Source organism: Aspergillus foveolatus, assembly GCF_047715535.1.
Source record: "Aspergillus foveolatus strain CBS 279.81 unplaced genomic scaffold BDW70scaffold_9, whole genome shotgun sequence".
Taxonomy (NCBI): Eukaryota; Fungi; Ascomycota; class Eurotiomycetes; order Eurotiales; family Aspergillaceae; genus Aspergillus; species Aspergillus foveolatus.
In genome coordinates this window covers 275,620-291,795 of record NW_027396073.1, presented here as the reverse complement: position 1 = coordinate 291,795, position 16,176 = coordinate 275,620, and the positions used below count along the sequence as shown (strand labels likewise).

At 51.9% G+C, this 16,176-nt stretch overlaps 6 protein-coding genes across 6 annotated transcripts; 3 read left to right on the top strand and 3 right to left on the bottom strand.

Annotated features, from left to right (window-relative positions):
- Positions 1 to 825: 825 nt before the first annotated feature.
- grc3 (putative RNA processing protein Grc3) lies at positions 826 to 3,559 on the bottom strand (the record flags this gene model as incomplete). The annotated part of the gene is made up of 5 exons (XM_073743359.1): positions 826 to 2,464; positions 2,516 to 2,827; positions 2,877 to 3,000; positions 3,062 to 3,431; positions 3,523 to 3,559. 5 exons carry the CDS (start codon positions 3,557 to 3,559, stop codon positions 887 to 889), a joined length of 2,421 nt encoding a protein of 806 aa, XP_073598678.1. The 3' UTR covers positions 826 to 886.
- Positions 3,560 to 3,729: 170 nt separating this feature from the next.
- BDW70DRAFT_130765 (DNA-directed RNA polymerase I subunit RPA34) lies at positions 3,730 to 4,919 on the top strand. The gene is made up of 2 exons (XM_073735871.1): positions 3,730 to 4,110; positions 4,166 to 4,919. The coding sequence occupies exons 1-2, from the start codon at positions 3,905 to 3,907 to the stop codon at positions 4,911 to 4,913; spliced, it is 954 nt and encodes a 317-aa protein (XP_073598677.1). The 5' UTR covers positions 3,730 to 3,904; the 3' UTR covers positions 4,914 to 4,919.
- Positions 4,920 to 5,626: 707 nt separating this feature from the next.
- Positions 5,627 to 10,915, top strand: atg26 (UDP-glucose:sterol glycosyltransferase). Its single transcript, XM_073735870.1, has 4 exons — positions 5,627 to 6,005; positions 6,099 to 7,593; positions 7,644 to 10,229; positions 10,276 to 10,915. The coding sequence occupies exons 2-4, from the start codon at positions 6,286 to 6,288 to the stop codon at positions 10,570 to 10,572; spliced, it is 4,191 nt and encodes a 1,396-aa protein (XP_073598676.1). The 5' UTR covers positions 5,627 to 6,005; positions 6,099 to 6,285; the 3' UTR covers positions 10,573 to 10,915.
- Positions 10,916 to 10,989: 74 nt separating this feature from the next.
- BDW70DRAFT_130759 (tubulin-binding prefolding complex subunit PAC10) lies at positions 10,990 to 11,972 on the bottom strand. The gene is made up of 3 exons (XM_073735869.1): positions 11,890 to 11,972; positions 11,353 to 11,821; positions 10,990 to 11,290 (listed from the first exon to the last, which is right to left on the bottom strand). Exons 1-3 carry the CDS (start codon positions 11,910 to 11,912, stop codon positions 11,201 to 11,203), a joined length of 582 nt encoding a protein of 193 aa, XP_073598675.1. The 5' UTR covers positions 11,913 to 11,972; the 3' UTR covers positions 10,990 to 11,200.
- A 129-nt stretch (positions 11,973 to 12,101) lies between these two features.
- BDW70DRAFT_121721 (TMEM199/VMA12 family protein) lies at positions 12,102 to 13,265 on the top strand. Its single transcript, XM_073734782.1, has 2 exons — positions 12,102 to 12,436; positions 12,508 to 13,265. The coding sequence occupies exons 1-2, from the start codon at positions 12,161 to 12,163 to the stop codon at positions 13,165 to 13,167; spliced, it is 936 nt and encodes a 311-aa protein (XP_073598674.1). The 5' UTR covers positions 12,102 to 12,160; the 3' UTR covers positions 13,168 to 13,265.
- A 433-nt stretch (positions 13,266 to 13,698) lies between these two features.
- On the bottom strand, positions 13,699 to 15,579 carry BDW70DRAFT_121730 (allantoinase alX). The gene is made up of 2 exons (XM_073734783.1): positions 14,830 to 15,579; positions 13,699 to 14,773 (listed from the first exon to the last, which is right to left on the bottom strand). The coding sequence occupies exons 1-2, from the start codon at positions 15,322 to 15,324 to the stop codon at positions 13,748 to 13,750; spliced, it is 1,521 nt and encodes a 506-aa protein (XP_073598673.1). The 5' UTR covers positions 15,325 to 15,579; the 3' UTR covers positions 13,699 to 13,747.
- Positions 15,580 to 16,176: the final 597 nt, after the last annotated feature.

The following is a 16,176-nucleotide window of genomic DNA, read 5'->3' as shown; positions in this document are numbered from 1 at the left end:
TTCCTGTAGCCAATTAAGCCCTGTCCCATGCGCGCGCTTGAGTGATTTTATTCATTTTCATTGCTAAACTGTATGCATGCTGGTGGAGAACACTGTCAGCTTTCTCGAGGCCCGCCTTAGCGCAACACTTGCACTAACCAGTCCTGGCATATGGATTGGGGTTCTAGGACTGCGTTCGGATTGGGTTTGATTCAGATTCACTTGCAGGAGGACTGATTGTGACCTGCAGAGAGCAGGAACCAGCCCCTCATCTTTTACCATCCCGGGTAGGAGTTGATGACGACCTTGACCTCCGCTTTGGACGGCGAGGACTGAGCCCGCCGCACGCGCAGAGTGGCAGGCCCATGCGAAAACGAGACTACGCAGCATTATCGCCAGCATAGCATCAGCTCAGTCTTACGGACGACAGCCCTGAGCTCAGAGAGATGCCTTACGTGCTTTCAAAGGTTCATGCCCAAGCGCGCAAGCGACCGTCAAGATTCAGTTCGTGACCGGACTATACCACCGCTGGCAATGATCACAGCTGGTAAAAATAGGCCGCGAGAATTGTGGCTGGAAGCTGCAGAGATGATGATTGATTGTTGCGCCGATCATACTGATATTGGGCATTGGGCCTCAAGACAGGGCAGGGAACCTTTGTTTATTGTTTGATTGTGGTATTGCTTTTTGGAGTGCAGCTCTCGCTGGTGAGGGTAGAGTCCACCAGAAAGACTCGATCAGGTATACGATGAACCCCAGCGAGGTAGGTGCTGAGCAGTGTAGCTGGAATCTATAGTTTAGATAGACGTTTCGTGGACGTAGTTTGTGCGGGAATCCGTTTTGCGTCTCTATATCCAAAGAGCTAAACCGTTGTCTATATATTTGCGCGCAGAGGTGCAGGAGACGGTTAATACCCAACCTCGTCCTCACTCTCAATCCCGGCCTTCTTCCTCAACTTCCACAGCGCCCTCTGCGTCGCCTCCTCCTGTTTCGTCCTTCCATGATCCTCAACAACAGTCATGAACGGGACATCCTTCGCCCGCCGAATTCTCTCCTTCAATAACCCTAGCAACCTTTGCTCCGCCCTCTCATCGCCTTGCTCATCCACCCCGGCCCATTTCCTCCTCCGAATCCTTCTTCTTACCCTTCGTTCCTCCGCCCGAGCCGCGTAGTACTCCTCGGCAACCGCCCAGTTCGGGTTATCGAGTACCCCGCGGACGAGGACGAGGGCGTGTCCTTGTTCGAGGCTTTGGATTAGGCGGGTGGAAGGAATGGGGGTGACAAGGTCGAGGGTCTGGGTGTCCGGGTTGATGGAGCGAATTAGGGCAAGACCGAGCGTTGAGGATGAGGAGGGGTGGAGGGGTGTGGAGGTTCCGGGACCGCTGGTTATGTAGGGTAGGGATTCTTTCGTGGAAATTGTTAAGGTGTTTAGGTGGGATATCGTTGCGTTTCGGTTGTTCTCTGTCTCATTCTCCATGTCGACATCGTCGTCGGCGTTGGAGGTAGCTTCTTCGTGAACTGGTGGTACGTTGGAAGATGAAGTTGGAAGAGCACTCGGAGACTCAATGGCGACGACGCCAACAAGAGCTCCTTCTAAGCTCTCACAGAGCAGATCAGGTATGATCTGCGAGCCTAATGTCATTATTCCGTGAACACCGCGATTCTCGCCCGCATATCGAACGCGGAAAGGCCGGTTCTTGGAGACAGGATCCTCAACCCAGATTGGATGATTGGCACCCGCTGGCTGAGACATATGGAAATATGACTGCATCTGCATCGAGCGGAGCTGAGCGCTCGACCGACTGACGAACTCTGTAGGTTGGGACGGGAGAACGGTTAGTGGAACTCTAGCACGGCTTGCAGCCTGGCTAAGAGGCTCAACGACCTCTGCCGGCCCCTTCTCACTCATATACACGACATCCGATAGCCCCAGTGACTGGATAAGGTACATCGCAACCTCCAGGCCAAGACCAAAAATCCAGCCGGGATAGTTGATAATAAGGGGGCATTGAGGGTATGTTGCTAGCAGGGTGCGGTACTGCTCCATAAGGTTCGTGGCGGCTAAAACGTAGTGGTCGGGATCTTCTTTTGGCGATGTCGCACCGATATGGTGTGCGCGGATGATTATCCCTTCGCGCTCATTATTCAAGGAAGGATGCGTGAATGGCGGGCCAAAAACCGGGGAGCGTAAGTGAGCAAGATAGACTTGACCCATTGGCAAGAATTCAGGCTGACCGGGGTCGAGGTCTAGAAAAGCGACGCCGTCGGTGTTGGCGTAGTTCGATTCGGATTGGGGGGCTGGGCTGAGGAGGTGGTTCAGAAGGTAGCGGCCGAAAGTTGATTTTCCTGATGCTTTGGGCCCACAGATCAGGACTTGGAGACGGCCAGCTCGTTGGGAGAGGACTTTTATGGCGGCGCTCCATTGCTTTTCGAGGTGTAGAGGGCGGAGATGGCGTTTGAGGGGATCGTCTGCGGATGTATGGAGCTATATATGTTAGACTCTCGACGTCTGATACTTGGCTAAGAGCATACTCACAACGGAGAATGTTCTCCTTGCGTCCTGTCCAACTGCTTTCAGGCTGAGCTTGTCCGCCGGCGTATTCCCGCTATTCCATAGGCGCTGATATAGAGGGGATAGATCCCTTAAACGGGTGATCCCGCTGTGGCATGACTTGAACTCAACCTCTGCCGCCCCGTTAACGCCAGTGACACACTTGATCACAGGAAGCGAGTGGGTTGAAGGAGCGTAGACACGGTAGACTCGAGGCGAGGGGTGCAACTTCGCACCCATCAAGCTCACAACGCCCCGTTTCACCCACAGATCGTACTGTCCAATGAGTACGATGCTCTGTAAAGTATCAGCGTAGCCTATGTTTATGGGATCAAAATGAACGAACCAGTTTCTCCTGGATGCGGACGCATAGGGTGTCTTCATCGCTGTAGACGATATTGTTCTTGTTCAGGCGACTCTTCGAAAGAGGGAACACAACAGTCATCGTGTTGTCAGCCGGGGATTCGTAGCTATAGCCGTCAGTCTCAGCCCGAGGACGCCATTGAATATAGAGATAGACGGAGTCAATACCCATCCTCAGCTGCAGGAACAGCCACCACACCAGCCGCATTCTCCTCGACAGCATCCTCTCCTTCCGACTCCTCGCTCGAAGAAGGTTCTTTCTCAAGATCTTCAACCTCGATTTCTGGGTTTTTCTTGCGAGTCTCCCGTGTCCCAGTTATAGTCCCGCTATCAACCCTCTGCACTTTCTCAGCCTTCGCGGCCCTCCGCTTGCTAGTCCGCTTCGTAACTTCCTCCGAGGTCGATTGCGCTTGGGATTCTTGCAATGAGCGTCGCGGTCTTTTAGACGGCGGTTCTGCGGCGACATCTGAATGTGTAGTAGTCTCTGATGTGACGACTGTCTGAACCTGCGTCTGCGTCTGCGTCTGCTGCAATCGAGCTTTGCGCGCGGCGAAAGCGCTGACTGGAGCTAAAAAAATCATTGTGAGCCTTTTGAGCGTCCCTGAAGGGTCGTGGGTCCCAGATCGTACCTGCTGCTGTTGACTGCTTGTCGGCTTTCCTCTTCATCATTATACAAGCAGTTGATTTCGAATATTGCAGGGAATGGCACTGTTTGCGGGCTGCGATAAATTCGAGCAACATAATTTCCTGCGGAGTTTCCGCTGTTGTGGCCCGTGCTCTGCGGAGCAAAAAAAAGTTCCGTCGGTCACTCAAACTTCGACTCGGCGTGTCGCAACCTGAACTCACAAAGCACAGGTCTAAATAGCCGGTCCTCACCAATTTCCCGGGCGCAGCTAGAATCAATCTTCATACCTCTTAGCTGTACAGCATTGGATATCACGCAGCAGCCTCGAACGGAGCCGGCTTCGTCTATTCGCTTCTGCCAGCCTTCGATACATCCGCCTCAGCACAATGGCGGCCAAGCCAGTAAAAGAGCCCAAGAAGGCTCGTGAAACAAGACCAGAAAGCGTATCAAGCTCGTCGGCAGCCTCAGATTCCGGAGCCGAAGAGTCGTCGAGCTCCAGTTCAGAGGCGGAACAGTCTGATAGCTCTGATAACGAAAGCGCCGCGTCTTCAGATGAAAAGGCCACTGGCCAGAACGGAGAGTCAGGTCAAAAGTGAACATTTTCCTCGTGCGATTTCTTTCGCTTAGCAGTGTTAACATGTCTCCAGAGTCTCAAAAGCAAAGGCTTTCGGCGCACCGCGGCAATACAAACCACCTTTCGGCTTCAAGTCTGCCAAAAACCAGCCTTCCTCATCCATTACAACATCCACCTTGTCAAACCTAGCCGGAAAACAAGTATTCCACATTACTGCACCTGCATTCCTTCCCCTTTCGAAGGTCAAGGAGGTCTCGTTAGCAGGAGCTTTGAAGGGCGAGCCGATTTTAAAGCACGGAGGCGTTAACTATGGGATCCCCGCGGATAGTCTTACACACGCCCAGGCAGGCGCCAGCGGGCAGTCACTTTTCCTCTATGATGCCAAGACCCAGTCGTACTACAGCACAGTGACGAATATCCCTACGTACCGTATCCAGGAAATGGTCGAACTTCCAGGCGGCGCGGAACTGGAGGAAGCCACAGTCAGATCTGCAAAGGCTATGGAGAAGCCGCCGAGAAAGCAACCCAAGCATTTAAAGATGCGCTTCCGGCCTGTCGGGAGCGGTGACGCGCCACCGGAGACGCTGGGTTCGAGCTCTGAGGAGTCAGACGGGGAGGAGCATACAATGAAAGTGCCTCAGGGGCTTGAGGAGAAGGAGAGGAAGAGAAAACATCAGCAAACAGAGGGCGATGGGAGCCAGGCCGCCGGCTTACCGCGGAAGAAGTCGAAGAAGCATTCTAGTGATGTCGAAGCCGGGGAAGAAAAGTCCAAGAAGAGCAAGGATCGGGATAGTAAGAAGCGAAAGAAGGAAAAGGCTTGATTGAAGGTTGGTGGAATTCCAAAAAGCTTAGCGATAGATTGTTTTAAGTATCTCATGCATCATGCCTTGTAATAAATATGTGCATAACAGTGGCTTGTACATGCCATGGCCTCTATACTCAAGCACCTAAACGCACCCTGACCTGAAGACGTCACCTTAAGACGCACTGTCAGAGCGACTGCTGGATCCTGTTCTGATCTATGAAACATATATCAGGCATTAACAAGGCCACCACCATGGCTTTCACATCATGCCAAAACCAACGGCTACTGAGACATGCAATATCATGCTCCAAGAAATCAAGGTATATACTGCTTAAACTTGTAGACACGAATCTACCCGTGCTCCTAGGCCCGCTCGTCTAACTGTAGTTCGGCCAGCACCGTCACGATATTTGCTTTATCTGCAACACTGGCTCCCTCTGTAGGTATGCTGCATGGTACCACAAGCGCTCTGCACTATGAGGTGAAGATTGACCCTGGCGTGCGCACTGGCGATGAGTGGGCCTTGATATCAGGCGCCAGACAGGGGCCAGAATCGATTGACTCGAGTAAGGAGCGTTGCCTGGAGACCCGTGGACAGCAAATCGCCTAACTGAATCAGTTAGTGGCCCCATGGATCTGCGATCACTGCCTCAGGGTTGCAAGTGTCCCGAAATCCAGAGCAACTTGGGCACTCAGAATACCGTACCTCCTCATGACTTCCTACGGATAGGGTCATCCATGCTGCCCACGTTCTCTACGTGACTCAGATAACCCATGACAGAGCATGAGAAAAAGTTGCTGATTGGAGATTCGTTTACCCATCACATGCGGCTGTGCTGATTGGCCGGATGCTATTGGCCCAGCTGATACCGACTGTACTGACAAGTGACGCCAGCCGACTACTCTACATCCTACATCCTTTGCCTAGATACACTTGCATCACTCATGCTTCGTGACCGCTTGTCGCTCTCGAGAACCTGCCATAACGTCTTCGTCGCAGGATGATCCGAGAGACAACCTGGATTGTGCTGCTTTGACGGTTCTGAGGTCCCGTTCCATCGAAACACTTTCTACGGAGGCTCTTATCAGTTCATGGAATGGACAACGGGTAGCTCTCCCTTCAAAGGGCCCTTTTTTATTTTGTTTCCCTCCTGGTTGATTCCGTGATGATATTATACTAATTAGATGTCTGTTTACATAGTTTGGTCTGAGTTACTTTGTCCGTTTTATCTCGGCTTCTTTATCGTAATCAGCGACATCTTTTATACCGCGGTACAACTGTTCGAGGATTGTCAACTGCCCAGTGCTCTCATTTCACGCGCACCAATAGTTTGCAGATCGATCCCGACCGTTTCTTTTTATATTTTCTCCAGATCGCGGACAGGAAAATGAGGCCATTTATAGACGATGCGAAGCGGCGAGCGGAGCGGAAACTCAGCGCAAGCAGGCAGTCAATATCCGCAAGACGCATGTTCGCCAGCTCCTTCCCAGACCGCCTAAAAGTGGATGCCGATGATGCTCAGATGGACTATACGGCTCCTCCTAGTAGCAATGATGCTCGGGATGGCATGCAATACATGCAACAGTCGGTGATGTCCTTGATCGCCGCCGTGGGTAGTCGAACCGATCTCCGTGCGCGCTTCGATGATTCTAGTGATAGTGAGGAAGAGACGAGAACAAGACCACGGTTTCTGTCTGAGAAGCCTTCTGACCAACAAGTTACTGTGTCGCCACGAGCGGATGGAACTCTTCATGTCCCGTCAGCGCCTGAAACGAGAAGTAGTTCGAGAGAAAGGGGCCGCCGTCACCGGCGATCCATATCGGATCATAAACTCTTTCGGCCGTTCAAGGCGGGATCTGCAAGTCAGGATAAGAAACAGGATGCGAGCCCGGACCCTGAGCCTTCCACCAGTGACAGGTTATCAATGATCCCGGTTCTCCCAAGGCCGCGCAGTGCAACTCCTAGGGCTGCCCCTATACTCAGCCGCATGGTCGAGGCTCGGGCCCTTCTGGAAACTGAGAATCCAGAGGAAAGCTCGCAAACACTAGAAGAGAAAGATCAACGCGTCTCTAAACAATCCCAGGCGTCCCCGCTCTCTCGCCAACTGATGGAGATGTTTCGTTTCCCCACACCCGAAAAGGTTGTCGTTGAATATGCATGCTCTCTGCTCCAGAGCATGCTCCTGCAGGGGTACATGTACGTGACCGAGGGACACATCTGTTTTTACGCCTATCTTCCGAGGCAATCCACGAGAGTTATCAAGTCAGGCTACATCTACAAGCGTGGTCGAAAGAACCCTAAGTATAACCGTTATTGGTTCTCATTAAAAGAGGATGTTCTTTCGTACTACGCTGATCCGTCGAACCTCTATTTTCCCAGCGGTCAAATTGATCTCCGATATGGGATCTCTGCGTCTTTAACCGAACCCAAGGATAAATCCCGGGGGTCAAGGGATTTTCAGGTTACAACCGACCATCGAACATACTACTTTAGAGCCGATAGCTCTGTAAATGCGAAGGAATGGGTCAGGTCATTGCAGAAAGTTATATTCCGGACACATAACGAGGGCGAAAGTATCAAAGTGTCATTTTCAATCGAGAATATTCTTGATGTAGAGGAGAGCCCGATGGTTGAATTCGCTCAAACGTTCAAGATACGCGTTGTCGAAAGTGAAGAGACTTATGCGATTGATGAGGTATGTTACTATGGTCAATATCTCAAGTATTGTGCTAACTGTGCACAAAGCATTACTTCACCTTCTTCGATCTCGATTCCGGCCGCAGAGCCTTTGATCTGCTCAAGGGTCTTATAAGTGGCACTCCGACAAAGAGTCCTCCCAGCCTGTCACCTTTACCGGATCACACAGCTCAGCCAAGGAGGTCTCGTGGGTCCCAGAATAGGTGGTCTTTGACTAGTGGAAGCAAGTCTCAAGGGGTTTCTACACGGAGACGACGGAGCGCAAGCACCAGCGTTCTGGGCTCTGGTGCGGGCAATGAGAATTCGCCGCGGAGACAAGAAGATTCTTCAAGCTCTTTTTTCAATTCTATAGATCAGGTCACCGAGTCATCAGCGGCGTTGCAGTCGATAACAGACACAACGGAGTCTGCAAGCCAAATACTGAACAGAAGTGACGTCTTTCAATCACCTACAATACATACTTGGCAGGAGCGCACGTCTGGGACAGCTAGGTCGAACCGCCGCCACTCAGATGAGATAACTAGGTCTACAACAGAGCACGGCCTCGATGGCCTTTCTCTTGCACGGGATGGGCGTGAGATGCAATATACAAATAGCGACTCTGAGCAAGACTCGAAAGATGCATCCAGACTTTACTCTGCTGTTGCATTAAACGACATTGTTAAGGCTGGGACGTACCCTCTTCAGCGCGCAGCCGGTCTCGCAGAGTATTTGAAGAGTCGGTCTAAAGAAATGAGTAATCTTCTGGCGACGGAGTCGATGGGCTATATTGAAAAAGTGTCAGGTATGTGGGCTGGCGGCAGAAGGCATTACGGGGAGACAGATGGTCTCTTGCCGGACGACCGCGCGTTATACCCTGAAACCGCAGAGGAAAGCCTGAGAGACCGGGAACGCTTTCGGGCTCACTTTGCTCTGCCACCAACGGAGAAGCTTGAGGCGGCCTACTTTGCATACCTGCACCGTGCACTTCCGCTCTACGGTAAGATATACATCAGTCAAAACAGACTTTGTTTTCGTAGTCTGCTTCCCGGAACCCGAACGAAGATGATACTGCCGCTGCATGATATTGAGAACGTGGAGAAGGAAAAGGGGTTTCAATTCGGATATCACGGACTTGTTGTTGTTATTCGAGGGCACGAGGAATTATTTTTCGAATTCAACGCGGCAGACGCTCGCGACGATTGTGCTGTTACCCTACACCAGAGACTTGAGTCAGCCAAGTTTCTAGCTGAATCGATCTCATTATCGCAACAGGAGACTGATGAGTCCGAGGCAGCGAAAGTAGAACATCGAATGTTACAGGAAGCCCGTCGAAATGCTTCGACCGAACAAGATCCTCGCCACGGGCTCAGCGAGTCGTCAGAGCTTCACTCGATATTTGATGACCCGCGTGCTTCGATTGTCAACTTTAAGCCAGCCGAACCTTTGAAGATTACGTGCCTAACTATCGGTTCGCGCGGTGATGTACAACCGTATATTGCCCTTTGCAAAGGTCTGCTTGCGGAGGGGCATAAACCAAAGATCGCGACTCATGCAGAATTTGAACCTTGGGTCCGGAAGCATGGCATTGATTTTGCTCCCGTTGACGGTGATCCGGCTGAACTCATGCGGCTGTGTGTAGAGAATGGAATGTTCACTTACTCATTTCTCAAAGAGGCCACCGCCAAATTTCGAGGTTGGATCGATGATTTGCTGTCATCTGCTTGGAGAGCTTGCCAGGATAGCGACCTTCTCATCGAATCCCCAAGTGCAATGGCTGGTATTCACATTGCGGAGGCGCTCAGAATTCCATACTTCCGTGGTTTCACGATGCCTTGGTCAAGGACGCGAGCATATCCTCATGCATTTGCGGTACCTGAATCTAGACTGGGCGGAGCGTATAACTACATCACTTACGTGATGTTTGAGAATGTGTTCTGGCGGGCTATTGCTGGCCAAGTGAATCGCTGGAGGATGAAAGAGCTAGGGCTTAGGGCCACCAACCTCGACAAAATGCAACCCAACAAAGTCCCATTCCTCTACAATTTCTCCCCTTCAGTCGTGCCTCCACCGTTGGATTTTCCGGATTGGGTCCGTATAACCGGGTATTGGTTTCTGAGTGAAAGTTCCGACTGGGCGCCTCCGAGAGAGCTCGCGGAGTTCATTCAGCGCGCTCGACAAGACGGGAAGAAGATTGTTTATATCGGCTTTGGATCGATTGTTGTTTCTGACCCGTCGGCCCTAACACGAACAGTTGTCGAGTCAGTACAGAAAGCCGATGTGCGCTGCATCCTTTCCAAGGGATGGTCGGCTCGTCTCGGAGACCCGACTAGCACGAAGGTAGAAATCCCGCTGCCACCTGAGATTCACCAGATTCAATCTGCCCCCCACGACTGGCTCTTTTCGCAGATCGACGCCGCTGCTCATCACGGTGGTGCGGGGACTACAGGTGCAAGCCTTCGTGCCGGCGTACCCACCATTATTAAGCCCTTCTTTGGTGACCAGTTCTTCTTCGGCAACCGGGTAGAAGATCTGGGTGTCGGTGTATGTATGAAGAAGCTAAATGTCAGCGTGTTCTCTCGCGCGCTCTGGACAGCTACTCATGACGAGCGTATGATTGTGAGGGCGAAACAACTTGGGGAGCGGATACGAAGTGTAAGCTCCTAAATCAATATGCTAGGCATGTCCTAATCTGTAGCAGGAGGACGGTGTGGCGACTGCCATTCAGGCTATATATCGTGACCTCGAGTACGCCACAACCCTGACCCGACAGCGCTCAAGTATTTCAGCCACGCCATTTTCACCGACGCCCTCAGCAAAGACATCGGATGATCAGAACGCGAACGACGACATTGCCGATATTGAGGATTGGACATTCATTGGGGACGAGTCTGATCTGGAATTTCCGAGGCGAGCGCGAGAAAGAGCGGTGTCTGGTGCAGACAATCTACCTGAACGAACCGTTTTGGGTAGTAGGTCCAATTATGCGGACTCTTAGGTAGAGGCAGAGCCTTTTTTTTTAACGCTGGATGATACGGTAATATTCTCTGACATAGCACCATTGGTTTAATTCTGGGATGCTTCTTTCACTGTTTTTACTTGGTCACCATCTTATTTGATGTCCTGGGTCAATGGGCGTTTTTTAGCATGCTTTTGTTTATAGATGCTCACTCGACTTAACCTATGCACATTTACGAACCAGCTGGTTTATATGCTTATGATATATTTGCTGATTTGAAGCCTTTTGAGTGATAACGCTTCTAATGTGATCATGATAGACGATGGAGTCATACTGGCTTGGGTAATAAGGATTATGTACCTAGGTACCTCTGTGGTGGAGGTTGAATGTCTACGCTTCTCAAGCAATTATACTTCTACACCACACTTAAAGTTATTACTTAAACCCGCCCGTCGGCTGTCATAGCGTTTTATTCTCTGCTCTCTGAGCTGTCAGAGACGCGAGGCGAGTGTATCCAGTCGTGTAGCTGGCAATCTTCAACTATTTACGTAGGTGGCCAGAACGACCATGGAGAAGTGATAGCGTGCATTAGAGGTCAGTAGCCAGCTACTAGACCCAATGCAATCACCTCTCATTTCAGAGCTGTCCAATCCCGTTACCTATTATCTTATGAGGTCTCCTCCTTTCCCTCTGCCCTCTCTTTCCGCCTCTGCACCACATCCCAATTATACACGCGCGCTGTAGCAACCTCCAGCGTCTGTCATAAAAATCCACATTAGCCGCATGCAACGAACGGTTACGAAAAGGTAGTAGACAAACCGTAATCTGCTCCCTCAAAAACTCCAAATCCTCATCACAGTTTGCCAGGCTCTGCTCCGCAGCCGCCAACTTATCCTCCAACATTGCCTGCGCCTCCGCAATCGGATAAGCCAGCATAACATTAGCTCCTAGCCAAAGATACACCTCTTCCGTATCTGCGGGGTCGACAGTCGCACGCGCATAAAGCGTATCGTTCAGCTCGAAATTTGTCTCGAGCGGTGTCGCAGACGAACTTTCTTTCCGCGCCTTCAAGAAAGTGACCATCTCCAGCGTTTTCTTGATATCGGGGATCTTCTCGCGTAGTCCGGCAGCGCGCCGCGAGGTGTTGACTTCCATGAATTGGTACTTTGAAATCATTTCTTGAAATGAGCGCATCGTTGGTTCGACGTCTGCGCGAGAGGAGACATAGTCGGAGACGTTGTCGACGAAGGGAGCCACAGGAATGCCCCGCGGGTTTGTTTGTGTTGGGCTTTCAGTGTGTTAGCTCTGCGGCGGCTGCGATTTGAGTTGGGGTGGGAGGAATCGTTGAGGACATACTCGGTAGGCTTTTTGTCTGCCATTGTTGCTCTTTAGACCCGGACTGACAGGGTGGAAATCGAGGGCTGGAAGTTGGAGATGACAATGGAAGAAAAGTGACGGGAGCGGAGTGGGGGAGTTGATTGCCTGTTGAGGAAAAGTGGATTTTCGCCTTCTAAACCCTTGTGATCCTAAGCTTCTAAGCTACAAGATAACTAAATCTACCCATCATCTAACACAGGAATACATAATTGTTATATGATGCACTCAAGAAGCTAGCCTCTTCAGAAGAATGGTCAACCTCACCCTAACATCTCCCATCCTCTCCGCCCTTGAGGCAATCCCTCCATCCACCCGCGAAGACCTCAACCTCCCAGTCCCAGAATCACTCGCGCTGGGAAAACCCATATCACACGACCAAATCATCCGCATTTTCCGTTACTTTAAAGAAACGCAGAGCTCTTATAACCCCGAAGGAGATGGCGGGACCAGTGTTGATCGAAGCCTCGACGCGCTCCTCCGGGGAACGAAGCTATACATCCCTCCGCCTCCGCCGAAGCCAGAACCTGCACGTCTCCCGTCTCTAGCATATTTCAATGCAACAAATCCAATGGAGTACCGACTAACTTCTATATCTAGACTCCCGAATACTTGGCCCTCAAAGCGCGGCTTCTCGCCGCCGCCGAAGCAGATGCTTACACCCGGATGCTCTCACCACCGACCGCATTAAACACAGACCCCTTATTTGACACGACGAACTCAAGACTAGCCGCCTTACACGACGCCCATAACGACCCCTCAGCCGAAGACCCGACTTACAGAGACCCGCTCACACCGTCCCTCGTCCTAAATATCTTCCTCTCTGTTATAATCACAGGGTTCAGCGTCTACTGGGCTCTGACGTCCTTCGCGACGCCGGAGATATTAGTTTCAAGGATCTCGTCGACGTGGTCTCCGGGGCAGGGCAGTGGCGGTCTTGGCGCATCGGAGCCAGTCCGTGTTCTACTTTCACTCTTTGCGGCGCTGGGGGTCGGTGTCGCAGAGGTGTTGATTTATGCGATTTATTTGGGGAAGATTGAGGTGGCGAGAGAGAAAGAGGGGCGGCGAAAAGAGAAGAAGGTGGTTATAGGAAGTGAAGAGGTGGGAAGCAGGGGCGGAGGTCAACGGAGTACTGAAAAGACAGTCAAGCTCAATGGTGAGGACAAGGAAGTCATCTGGGGAAGAGGACCGAATGGAGGTCTGCGGAGGCGAGTACGTGAGAAATGGGAGGAAACGACAAGAGACGAGAACCAGGAGTGACTTGGGATATGGGCAGGTGACAGTAAGTCCAACTCCAGCCCGTTGACTGGACATAACAAGTCGACTTTCTAGTCCGTTCCGTCCCTGGACGAACAGAACACATTCAGTGTATACGATACATAAGCAAATGAAGAATATGTCCCGTCGAACAGGAACGTTACATCAACATTATACAACATAGAACGATGGGATGGAATGAGTCGAAACCCGAATATGATGGTATTGTCTCTATTGAACAAAAAGAGGGCTAAACAAAGCTCTACACTCGCTTGTGTTATGGATGCTCGTGATGATAATGCTGCGGTCATTAGTATGTATAGAAGGTATGCATATCCGGGTGGGTATCATGGTTTTTCTTCCTGTCGTTTGTCGTCAATTATATATGAAGTTGAATTGACTTGCTTCCGCAATGACACGATACGGCGAGACGAGGCGCATATGGAGGAGTTTGCATTCGCAACGAGACGCGTGCGGGTGCGGTGAGGGCCAGTCATGATGAGAAGTGTAGGATGCATGAGGTGGGTATGTGAGAGGTATATATGCAAATGGGGAAGGGTAAAAATGAAGGGAGTGAAGGCGATCAAACCCTTTTCTCCAGGAGCAGTGACCCGGAAGGCGCCTTGACAGTGAATCCGTCATCCCTGTTGAAGATCTTCTCACCGCGCAGCCACGTTTCCCGGACCATCCCGCGCATCGTCCGTCCTTGGTACGGTGAGCACTTGTTACGGAAGAGCATGGTGCTCGGCTCAACGACCCACTCCGCTGTGTCGTCAAAGACACAAAAGTCCGCGTCGTACCCGGGGACAAGGTCGCCCTTGGATTTGTGCAGCCCAACCTGGGCCGCGGTGTTGGCGCAGCAGAGATGGACGATATCCTGAAGGGCTTGCTTGGTTGTTGTGTCGTCTGGTGAGGAAGTCAGGCCCTTGCGGCGGGAGAGTTCGGTCCAGAGGATGGGCAGGCCCAAACCGACGGAGGAGATGCCGCCCCAAGCGGAGAGGAAGCTGCCTTCGTTGACGACAGGTGCTGTGTTGGCGAGTTTTGACGAGCCATGGCTGCAGTTGCCCGGGATATGGGAGGGGAGAAGCTTGAGGTCTGGTGTGCAGGGGGAATGGTCGGAGACAATGGTCTTGATGACGCCGTCCTCGGCGTGGCGGTCGAGTTCGGCCCAGAGAGCATCCTGGTTGGACTTGGAACGGATGGGCGGGCAGCATTTGTGCCGGGTGTCGCCATCACGAATCTCCTCGGCTGCAAGGGAGAGGTAGTGGTAGCAGGTTTCGGCTGTGATGGGGACACCCTCGGCACGGGCCTTGCGCAGGAGTGGGATGGCCTCCATGGCGGAAAGATGTACGATGTGCAAGGGGAGCTTGGGAGCTAGGTGGGACAGTGAAAGGATCTCCTCTACTGCGCAAAGCTCGTATTCCGAGGGACGAGAGGCCAGGAAAGTAGAGTAGGCCTCTGGAGCACCCTCAGGCATGACTTCGGGGAGTTCTGACGGTGTCTTGGGGGGAACCATCTCGGCGTGGAACATGAGCGTGGTTGGCTCATCGGCCAGTTCAGCCATGGCCTTGCGGACGTCTTCTGATGAGACGGCGGGAAATTCGTCAACCTGTGGAGCAGGTGAGTACGACCAGACACATCTGATAAGACGAGGCAGCCACTTACCCCACTGTCGATAAGGAATCCTTTGAAGCCACGAACACCTTCGCGGACTAGAGCCTTGAGCTCGCCTGCGTTGCCGGGGATGATGCCGCCATAAAAACCGACATCAACCCAGCACTTGCCCTCGGCGGCCTTGAGCTTCAACTTGAAGTTCTCTACAGTTGTCGTGGGAGGAATGGCGTTCAAAGGCATGTCGATGACGGTGGTGACACCGCCAAAGGCAGCGGCCTGGGTTCCTGTATAGAAACCCTCCCATTCGGTACGGCCGGGTTCATTGAGGTGGACATGAGCATCTACCAGGCCAGGAAGCAGTACGTACGGGGAGAAGTCCGTGTAGGGAGTGCCGTCAGGAAAGTCGGAGGCGGGGATGACCGAGTCGAAAACAGCAGTGACCTTGCCGGTGGTGCGCGAGACGACAATCGTGGCGGAGGTCAGACGGCCGCCGATGACGGCTCGCGACGAGGTGAAGACGGCAATGGACGGGATCTCGCCATTCATCTTAAAGACAATGAGCTTCAAGAGAAAGAGACCAAGCAGGAATCAACCCCGGCCAAGGAAGATTACTAGTTAAAAAAAAAAAGGTAGAGAGAGGAAGAAACGAGGGAAAGATCTGGCTCAAGATAGCACAGATAAAGATAAGGAGCGAGAGAAAGAGAGAAGATAAGAGCCAAGTAAGGAGGCGTGCTCTGCTGGTCAAGGCCGATAACTCGAGATAAGCCATTGTGTCTTTATATAGCCCGATAAAGGGAAAGGAATCCACTGGCACCGCAGCCAAACCCTTATTCGATCGAGTAACGAAAATAACAAAAAACGTAAAACTTCAACCCTCGGGAATTCGGGACCCAACGCGGTTCCACTGACCCAGCGGGCTCTGCCTCCATTTTGCGGTCATCGTTTGCCGCTGCTAAATCATACATTCGTGGTCCTGACGTGGATTTTACTCGGCGCGCAAGAAATTCGGTCCTGACCGTGGCGACACCAGACTCTCGCGAAGCTCAGTGAAGAAACCCCGTTCTGGGTATACCCTCACCATTGCCTAATTGGGACAGAGACCGAATTTGCCCCGAGATCGGACAACGAGTTCTTCCGACTCGCCTCTTTCACTTTGACCCAGTTTATCTCTAAATACCCACATCCCCCCAATTCCACGGGCCCATCGGCCGCCTCCGCTATCCGTCAGCCGTGATCGGGGCGCTTTTCGTCTCGTGCCGAGATATAATTACTCGATCGAAACCGCAGGGTCTCACGAAAAATTTTCTTTCCAAATTCTGACGTTGACGCGTCTACAGTGTGAGGCCAAGACGGTCAGCAGCAAAAGACCGCTCTTTGCAAATGCAACAGTAACTGGAT

What these genes read in the sequence shown, in the direction of transcription:
- BDW70DRAFT_121730 (XM_073734783.1), bottom strand. Translation starts at nt 15,324, where the DNA reads ATGAATGGCGAGATCCCGTCCATTGCCGTCTTCACCTCGTCGCGAGCC. An exon ending in GATTCCTTATCGACAGTGGG is followed by an intron (nt 14,774 to 14,829) that starts GTAAGTGGCTGC and finishes CCTGCTCCACAG; the next exon opens with GTTGACGAATTTCCCGCCGT.
- BDW70DRAFT_130759 (XM_073735869.1), bottom strand. Translation starts at nt 11,912, where the DNA reads ATGGCAGACAAAAAGCCTACCGA. An exon ending in GCAGACAAAAAGCCTACCGA is followed by an intron (nt 11,822 to 11,889) that starts GTATGTCCTCAA and finishes ACACACTGAAAG; the next exon opens with CCCAACACAAACAAACCCGC. An exon ending in TTTTGAGGGAGCAGATTACG is followed by an intron (nt 11,291 to 11,352) that starts GTTTGTCTACTA and finishes TTTTTATGACAG; the next exon opens with ACGCTGGAGGTTGCTACAGC.
- BDW70DRAFT_130765 (XM_073735871.1), top strand. Translation starts at nt 3,905, where the DNA reads ATGGCGGCCAAGCCAGTAAAAGAGCCCAAGAAGGCTCGTGAAACAAGA. An exon ending in AACGGAGAGTCAGGTCAAAA is followed by an intron (nt 4,111 to 4,165) that starts GTGAACATTTTC and finishes ACATGTCTCCAG; the next exon opens with AGTCTCAAAAGCAAAGGCTT.
- atg26 (XM_073735870.1), top strand. Translation starts at nt 6,286, where the DNA reads ATGAGGCCATTTATAGACGATGCGAAGCGGCGAGCGGAGCGGAAACTC. An exon ending in AGACTTATGCGATTGATGAG is followed by an intron (nt 7,594 to 7,643) that starts GTATGTTACTAT and finishes CTGTGCACAAAG; the next exon opens with CATTACTTCACCTTCTTCGA. An exon ending in TTGGGGAGCGGATACGAAGT is followed by an intron (nt 10,230 to 10,275) that starts GTAAGCTCCTAA and finishes AATCTGTAGCAG; the next exon opens with GAGGACGGTGTGGCGACTGC.
- BDW70DRAFT_121721 (XM_073734782.1), top strand. Translation starts at nt 12,161, where the DNA reads ATGGTCAACCTCACCCTAACATCTCCCATCCTCTCCGCCCTTGAGGCA. An exon ending in CTCCGCCGAAGCCAGAACCT is followed by an intron (nt 12,437 to 12,507) that starts GCACGTCTCCCG and finishes TTCTATATCTAG; the next exon opens with ACTCCCGAATACTTGGCCCT.